Source organism: Rosa chinensis, chromosome 2 (genome assembly GCF_002994745.2).
Source record: "Rosa chinensis cultivar Old Blush chromosome 2, RchiOBHm-V2, whole genome shotgun sequence".
NCBI classification, from domain to species: Eukaryota; Viridiplantae; Streptophyta; class Magnoliopsida; order Rosales; family Rosaceae; genus Rosa; species Rosa chinensis.
The window spans coordinates 83,078,994-83,088,274 of record NC_037089.1 but is presented as its reverse complement, the minus strand read 5'-3'; the positions used below and the strand labels follow the sequence as shown (position 1 = coordinate 83,088,274).

Sequence of the window (9,281 nt, the reverse complement as noted above, 5' to 3'; positions counted from 1 at the left end):
AAATAGGCCTGTTGAGCCAGCAAGAGCCTTCCTTCTCTTTGGGAACCTCGATCTTCTCCCTGTCACTAAAACCCTCTCTGATTTTTTTTTTTTTTTTCAGAGCTCTGAAATTCTAGGGTTTCCATTTCTCCCTTGAAAAAATCAAAATGGTGGCGGACAAGGCGAAGAAGGCCAAGCTCGCCGAGAGAGCTCCGGAGGAGAACCACGACGCCGATCAGATTGATGGCGACCTCGTACTTTCCATCGAGAAGTTGCAGGAGGCTCAAGACGACCTCGAGAAGGTTCTGTAACCCCTCTCTATCTCTCTCTTCGTCTCCGTTATGTATATGTACGCGTATCCTAGTTGTATCCGTATTTATGAAGTATTTATATGCGTGTGGTTATTGTGGATTTCGATTTCGCATTCTCGGGGTTTCGCTTTGTTTGAATGAGGATGGTTGGTGTCGGTATTGTGGAAATGTAGCTTGATGCAGAATCCATATACATGTTTAGTTGTCTAATTTAGAGTTTTGGATTTTGGGTTTTTGCAAGGTTTTGGGAATTGAGAGGCTGAAAATGAAGCGTGAGACTCATTTTGTACAAGGAAAACACATAAGCTTGTCTTTCTGTTAGCTTTGTTTGGAATCAGTTTATAGAGTTGGGTTGAGATTAGTAGCATATATGTACTAGTAGTAAGTGTGCTTGGCAATCTCAATTGGTCATATCTCCGTGAATATAATGTTTTTTTTGCCCCTTCAAAAGGGTAAGGGGTGGTTTCTTCAGTTTGTAACAGATATTAAGTTTGCCTATTATGCATATTCGTACCTTGTTTATAATTGTGTCTTTCATTGAACTCAAGATCTATCGTTGTCATGTCATGCTGATGAAGGTTGATATGGCATTGTCAAACAATAGGTTAATGAAGAAGCCAGTGACAAGGTGTTGGAAGTTGAGCAGAAGTATAATGTGATACGCAGACCGGTCTATTTGAAACGGAATGAAATAATAAAAACCATTCCTGACTTCTGGCTAACTGCTGTTAGTGATTCATGCTTTTTTCCAATTTGTCTTTCTGGGAATTTTAACGATTGATTGAGAATTTGTGCATATGTATGACTTGTACATTGTTGATCTATGCAGTTCCTTAGCCATCCTGCACTAAGCGATCTATTGAGCGAGGAAGACCAGAAGGTATGACTATTAATATTGATAATGAGCCAAAAACTACAAATTTTGGGAAGTTTCAATTTTTTTTTTCCCTAATCATTGTCTTCTTAGTTATTGTCAGCTGACTGGTATTGCGGGGTGTGAACTTATTATTTCATTTATTTTCTTGTTGGCATAGATCTTCAAGTATTTAAGTTCTCTTGATGTGGAGGACTTCAAAGATGTTAAGTCAGGTTATGCTATCAGATTTGTAAGCTTCTTCTTCTTGGATACTGATTCTGATATATTCTGTCCTTTTGCTCCCCCAAGATTTGAATTACTCTTTGCTAATTCTTCTTCCAATTCCTCTATTTTCAGAACTTTAACGGGAACCCTTATTTTGAAGATACAAAGCTGACTAAAACCTTCACATTCTTTGATGATGGGACAACTAAAATTGCTGGCACCACCATCAAGTGGAAGGAGGGCATGGTATTAACAGAACCCTTGGACCTTTGGCCCTTGCCGTCTTCTCTTTATTTCCTCCTTTCAGAATATTTACAAAAATTGTGAACTGTGAAGGGTGTAGCAAATGGAGTCAATCACGGGAAAAAGGGAAACAAACGACCACCTGCTGAGGAGAGGTTATATTCTTTGAATCCTGTGTCTATTTGTAGTCAATTTTGTTCAAGAGCTATTAGGATCTTCGGTTGCTTGGCACAATGTATGGAGTCCATTTGTTTCGTACATCTGAACCAAGATCATATAATATTGTGTTAGATTGTGTTCACATTTTTCTGTTCATATTTATCTAAGCTTGCTCTCTTTTTAACCTTTAAATTTGTTATTGACTTCTATGTTTTTATTGCAGCTTCTTCAGTTGGTTTAGTGAAACTGAGCAGAAAGACATAGCTGAGTTTCAGGATGAGGTAACCCGTTTACTCTATTCACTGAGTTATGATGATATACAGACTCCTCTTCTTTAAGGAAAAAAAAAAACTCGTTTGATATAAATCAATGGGAATTTCCTATGAGTGCCCTTTCATTTGCTTCTTGCTCTATCGTTTACTGAAACTGCAGGTGGCAGAGATAATTAAGGAGGATTTATGGCCCAATCCTCTAAAGTACTTCAACAATGTAAGATTTCTTATCATATATGTGTGCTTTCTAGTTTAAGTACTTCAAAATTTTCCCCGTTTATTTAAGTGTGGACTTGAGAGATTTTAGATTTTGAAAGGTTTCACTTTTCAATTTAACCTGGGTACGCTAGTGTAACTTCCAAATTTTGTTGTTGCAGGAGGCAGATGAAGAGGACTCTGAAGGTGATGAAGAGGTAAAAAATATAACTTCGCCTATACTATTGTTGTAAAGATTAGTGATGCTCCCACTTGGACTGTAGCTTTGTATTTAGTGTGTTTAGTTGAGTTCTGCATGTTGGTTACAGTTTCTACAACACCCATCCCTGATTATTTTTAGGTTGCACGTCAAAGATAGTTTGTGCCGTGCATCTAACATCATGCATAATACTTTTGTTTGACATGTTGCAAACCTGAATGTTGGTGCACTTTTCAAATTGTGACATACTAGTCTCAACCTGAAGATATATTGAGCTATTGTTGAATTTAATGATTTCTGACAACTTCTGAATCTGTTCGTGCAGGAGAATGGTGATGATGATGACAATAATGGAGAAGAAGATACTGAGGGAGATAGCTAAATTATGTGGATTGCTTTTCAGTTTTGTTACTCTTGCGGAACTGGGTCAGTAAAAGCACTATGCCATCTATATGAGCCTTTTCTAGCTACGTGGGATGGCATCTTAAACTTCTGCATTGATGATGTTAGCTGCGTTCTAGCAGACTATAAATCATTGGTCTATCTTTTGGTTTGCATGTTTATGCTTATATGTAGAATTTTAGCTTCAGTGTGAACTAATTCTCAATATCCACAATTTAACTACACAAATACATTATGGTATACCTGCTTTGTTGTTTTGTGTATGGGAACTTCTTTGCTCACCTTTCTTTCTGTACTTTCTACCCTATTAGTCATTACTCTGCTAGTTGTGTTATGCCAATAGTTCTAAGAATATCTCAAATGGAAGTAGTTAATGAAACCATGTGCTAGAAAGCAGGCTTTTTAGGACTGCTGGGAAAATGAAATACAATCATCGTTCATGTGAACTTGGCACTTCAACAAATTTAGACTTTGCTTTGTGACATGTACTGGTACGGTCGGGTCTGATGAAAATAGAAGCAATTCAATTCCGCTAGCTACCAAGGATTCGGCATGAACCAGACGGGATCAGTGAATAATTTGGTTTGAGAAGGATCATTGGAGAAACTGAAATGCGCAACGCGCCAATCTTCGAAAGAAAATACCCCTACATGGTTTCTTCCATGTTGATGATGATGATAAACAGAGATGATCAGAAGCGAAATAGATACAGTTTCTTCCAAGCGAGTTAGCGGGGTTATGAGGATTTAGGCTATTAGTTGCCGGGATGAATATGTTGCTAAAGTAACTGATAAACAATATTGGATCACCAAGGTCTTCAATTTCTACCCACCGATCGCAAGAACCATTAACATTGCACTCTAGTTTGAACACTCGAAATCCTTCTGTCCTAGCTGGAATGCTGAAATTATGACAATATAAGATCTTCTCCCAAGAGATTATTTGATCCTCCTCAAGGGCAAAACTACTCCTACGAAAAATCATAAATAACTCCTTTGATGAAGAATCTTTTGCCAAGTGAATCCAGTCACCAACGTGGAGTCCATCAGCCGTCCACCTCTCCGGAGTCGCCCGTGAACGAAGCAAGTTCGAACTCTCAACCCTATAGCTAAGGGGCTTATTGGCATCTTCAACATCTTGGATTTCAAACACTAGTATTGAAACTTCCGGTTCCTGCTTCCAAGTTGCAGCATATAATTTTGCATCAATTATTTCTATATCGAAAAACAGAAGCTCGCCGATGTCTTCCTCTGCCTTTATGAGAGTCCATGATTCATCGGTTGGCCTACACAAAGCCAAGTGACAATATACTTGTTGGGATCCCTCCTTAATTGGAGGAGACAAAGAAGCAAGGAAAGCATGTGTGCATGTGAAAGAGAAAAAGGTGTTTGGATTCTTCTCCATGCAAAGAAAGCATGCGGCAAACATGGCTGGAAAACATGCAGAAGACAAGGAAAGTGAAAGCATAAAAGAAGAAGGAAAAGTAGAGGAAACATGCAATCATTGTGGCATGCAAGCACACACCGTAAGAAATGGAAAAGCATGACTTTGCTTTTCATGTGTTCACACTTGTCTTTACTTCCACTTGCATGTGATGAGCTGCATGGTATGTGCATGAAGTGCACTGCCTATATATTGGCATATCGGCAGCAGCAGAAGGTGAGAGAGGGCAGAGAGCCCAACCTCCAGAGAGGAGAGAGCAGAAACAACTCTAAGGGTCTTCATGTATAGAAGCAAAGTGAGTTGTGTTCAAGAGTGTGTATAGCTCTTGGGATAGAGTAATCTTCTAGGATTGAGAGAGGGTGTACAAGGGGTATCCGATTGGATACGAGGCTTGGGTTGGGTATAAACTTGAGTGCTCTAGTTGTGTATAAACTAGAGTGGTGTAATCTTGTACTTGTGTAATTCTCTCATTAGTGAAGATAGAAACTCTCTGAGGACGTAGGCAAGGAAATTGGCCGAACCTCGTTAAAATCTTGTTGTCTTATTGGCTTGCTTATTTCTTCTTTCCATCTCTACTAGTAGTACTTGCATGACGGGGGGATTAATTTCCCAACAGTGGTATCAGAGCCGATGGTTTGGCTAGGACAAGTCATGCATCCATGGTGTAGTCAAGCAAATGGTCAAGGTGGCAGCCCGAAGGTGCAATAGGTGGAGTCAGCTCGGAAAAGTTCTTAGCAAGAAGAGCGGGTCGGAGACTCAAAGAAATCCTCATCGATGGTGTATCGATAGGTGGAGTGATTCGCGAGCTAAGGGGAGCAAGGTGGACTCGGGAAAATCCTATTCAAAAGTGGAGCTGCAAGGGATCATAATATGACTCAAGGGGATGATGGCTTGTGAGGTTGTTTGTCATGGCAAGTTCTAGCACCTCATCATTCAAGGTGGAGTCAATTAAATGGTTAAGGTGTTAACTCAAAAGTGCATTAGGTGGAGCCAGCTCGAGGAAAATTCCTAGCAACGTGGAGCGGGTCAAAAACTCAAGAAAGTCCTAATCAAAGGCAGTTGATAGGTGGAGTGACTCGGAGGCTAGGTGGTGCGAGCCAAACTCAGAAAAAAAAAAGATCCTAATTAAAGGTGGAGTTGCAAGAGACCAAGATATGACTCAAGGGAATGATGGTTGGTGAGAGTGTATATCTCACTACGGTGGTTCGTGGTGTCAGCGATCGTGCTTGTTCGTCGTTCGTGGTTTTCGTTCGCCGAAGGTTTGCATGTTGATCGTGGTTGCTCATCATGACTTCAGGTATTGCCTCATAGTTTGAAGTGGCGCAGTTTGATGGAAAAGGGAAATTTCACTCTATGGCAAAGGAGAGTGAAAGACATCCTAGTTCAACAGGGCTTAGTAAAGTGTTGAAGGGGAAGGATGTGAAACCGGAGAAGACAGCGGATAATGCAAGGAAAACTGTCGGGGATTTAGTGATCATAGCAGGTCTAAATCCAGAGGCAGGGATGCTACAAGTGTCGTGACTAGGGTCATATGAAGCGAAAGGCTTGGATGGCATTGCTGTAGCAGAAACTGATTTTCATATGGAGATGCTCTCACAATCTCCATAGGTGACACATGTTCTTTGACTGGATATTAGATTTGGGATTGGCGTACTTTGGGTGGTGTGACGATGTCCCAAGGTTACAGAGAAATTTAATATCCTTGAGCCAGTTAGACTCCAAAGGCTGCAGGGTTTCGTCAGCAGGGGGAGTTATGAAAATCACACGTGGCGGCATGGTCCTAATGAAGGGAGAACAGTGTGGTAGGTATCATCTGGTATGTCAGACCTTGATGGATAATGGGAAACAGGAGTGCGCATAGGCGAGTCTCGTTTGCGGGTACAGCAGAGACATCGTTGACAAGTTTCCGAGTCCAGATGATGGTGAGAAGGTAAATCCTGCTAGGGAAGAGGTCGAGTCAAGGTTCCTCTTCAGAGCCAACATGTGATCGTTGTCTCGGGGTAGTTACACATGGTATTGGCCGATTGAATCAGGGGGAGCTAGGACCAAATGCAATTGACTCTGATTATGTGTAATTGCGCAACTAGAAGGCCAATGGAATGCTTGTGGGTATAACAAGCTGTGTCTCAGATTGAGATGACTTCAAAGATTGAAGTAGTGTTGCGGAGCTCTCCATTTAAGTCGGGAGGTGGAGATTGTTGGGATCCCTCCTTAATTGGAGGAGACAAAGAAGCAAGGAAAGCATGTGTGCATGTGAAAGAGAAAAAGGTGTTTGGATTCTTCTCCATGCAAAGAAAGCATGCGGCAAACATGGCTGGAAAACATGCAGAAGACAAGGAAAGTGAAAGCATAAAAGAAGAAGGAAAAGTAGAGGAAACATGCAATCATTGTGGCATGCAAGCACACACCGTAAGAAATGGAAAAGCATGACTTTGCTTTTCATGTGTTCACACTTGTCTTTACTTCCACTTGCATGTGATGAGCTGCATGGTATGTGCATGAAGTGCACTGCCTATATATTGGCATATCGGCAGCAGCAGAAGGTGAGAGAGGGCAGAGAGCCCAACCTCCAGAGAGGAGAGAGCAGAAACAACTCTAAGGGTCTTCATGTATAGAAGCAAAGTGAGTTGTGTTCAAGAGTGTGTATAGCTCTTGGGATAGAGTAATCTTCTAGGATTGAGAGAGGGTGTACAAGGGGTATCCGATTGGATACGAGGCTTGGGTTGGGTATAAACTTGAGTGCTCTAGTTGTGTATAAACTAGAGTGGTGTAATCTTGTACTTGTGTAATTCTCTCATTAGTGAAGATAGAAACTCTCTGAGGACGTAGGCAAGGAAATTGGCCGAACCTCGTTAAAATCTTGTTGTCTTATTGGCTTGCTTATTTCTTCTTTCCATCTCTACTAGTAGTACTTGCATGACGGGGGGGATTAATTTCCCAACAATACTGTACCCAAGCCGGCCACAAAACAGTGCCGGCTTGTTGGTGCTGAAGAGGCTACTACTTTGGTCAAGAAGAAAGATTCAAAGTTGCTGGATAATGGAATTGTGGATGGGGATGGGAGCATGACTCGGTCACCTGATATTGGATTCAAGAAGAAGCTTGCACTAGCAAAGCTAGGAGGGTTCTGCATATACAGTAGGTCAGTTGACCAAGGACTCAAATAACCTTCGGGACGCCAACATTCGACCTCAGACAGTCGGACATGATCAACCACCCCTCAGATGACCCAATACAGTTCCGTCTATCTATATATGGTGAACTCGGTTTGCAAAATTTCTGATCACTCGGACTAAAGAACCACTGATTATTGAGGGAAAAAGGATGAGAAGAGAGCATAAGACATGGTACGTAGTTGAGGAAGAGGATGACAATGCTGGCTCGAAAACGCCTTTTTAACAGTACCTCGCCAAGAAACGCATACTTTACTGCATTGAAGATAATCGGATAGGGGTAGCCGTTGTAGAATCAATTGCATGATATCTTCTGGCAGTTGCTCAGACCACAAGCTAGTACAAGCACTGCTGCTTTCCTCATCTTCTGGATTTTGTTTTCTTCTTCTTACTTTCAGCAGAATAGTTATAATACTCGACATTAGCTTCTCTTTATCCAGCAATGTGAAGCGGTAGTATGTAAACAAAACAGTAAAAATTCGAACCGCAAATCGAGCCAATTTCTTCCTTTTTAGCTCATCAGTAGTAATAAGCTTTCGAGCCAAATCCTTCTTTGTTTGGTAAGGCATCTTTCTAATAAAGACGGTGAGGATAAAACCACCAAAACCTAGAGCGAGAGGAAACCATAGGCGGTTGTATGCGAAAAAACATGCAAGAAAAACTAGAAAAACACGAAGCATCAATAGAATCAGCGCTACGCGGATGCATGTAATTATAATCAGAAAGCTAATCGAAGCACCTATAGCGACTATACTCCTTGGTCTCTTTCTAGTGATCTCCCACAAAGAACCTCCTTTGAAATTCATGACTGATTGAGTATAAAAGAATTCCATATGGTTTACTCTAGCGACATAACCTATATATAAGGCCGCGTTTTGAAAGAAAAGAATACTGGTTAAAGATATATTCTCATTCATACGTACAAAGGAGGTTTATACAAGAGATGTGTTAGCATGTAAGACAACAATTACTATAATCTAGGAATTAAACAGGAAAAGGAATCCTACGTAATCTCCTAAATCAAATACAATAATTGTATGGATTTCAATTCCATTCCTGGGGCTATCAGTTTAAACACTCAAAAACCCTTCAGTCTTAGGTGCAGTGCGACAATTATAACCTATAAGATAAATTATTACATATCCTCCTCATGCATATAAGCAAATTAACCTAATCCTAGAAAAGTCATAACCAAATCCTTAGTTCCTTATGCTTGACATTATTTTCATACTCGAAAATGGTTTTTGACAGAGTGAATGTCATAACCGACCCTGTTTCTCAAAAAAAAAAATGTCATAACCGATCCTTTGTTTTTTCGCCTTCTCGCTTTTTAATAACCCAACTTAAAATAAATAGTCTTCATTGGACGCTTAAAATTATCAACTCATGTATATATACGGGCATAGCTAGAATTAGCTATCCATATATTTCCACTCCAAGAAAATTGAAAAGCAAAAACTACGTACAGACCGTTGTTCTACACCGCATATCACTGCTGCCAGTCTGCCTTAGAGTAGTGCTACCATGCATGGTTGTCTCTGTCTCTTCTTAGGCTCACTTGAAATTTTGAAGACCAAGACCCATGCACTAGCTTTTTAAGTACAAATGTGTACGTATTTTGATTCATATTCCCAAACCTTGTACGGTACGTAAGAGCTACTTTGTACTCCATCGTATGATTGGTATATATTCCGTAGATATTGGCTAGACTATGGCAATGGTACATCTTCTAAGTTTTTCTGTTTGGGTATGCTACTAATCTTAGCATGTATTGACTTGAAACACTTGATCGATCTTGATAGA

The 9,281-nt window shown here is 40.5% G+C and overlaps 1 protein-coding gene across 1 annotated transcript; it reads left to right on the top strand.

Annotated features, from left to right (window-relative positions):
* The first annotated feature begins 24 nt into the window (after window positions 1-24).
* On the top strand, window positions 25-3,153 carry LOC112183433 (NAP1-related protein 2). Its single transcript, XM_024321813.2, has 10 exons — window positions 25-281; window positions 895-1,017; window positions 1,120-1,170; window positions 1,325-1,396; window positions 1,504-1,617; window positions 1,708-1,769; window positions 1,997-2,054; window positions 2,206-2,262; window positions 2,423-2,458; window positions 2,786-3,153. The coding sequence occupies exons 1-10, from the start codon at window positions 147-149 to the stop codon at window positions 2,840-2,842; spliced, it is 765 nt and encodes a 254-aa protein (XP_024177581.1). The 5' UTR covers window positions 25-146; the 3' UTR covers window positions 2,843-3,153.
* The last annotated feature ends 6,128 nt before the right edge of the window (window positions 3,154-9,281 follow it).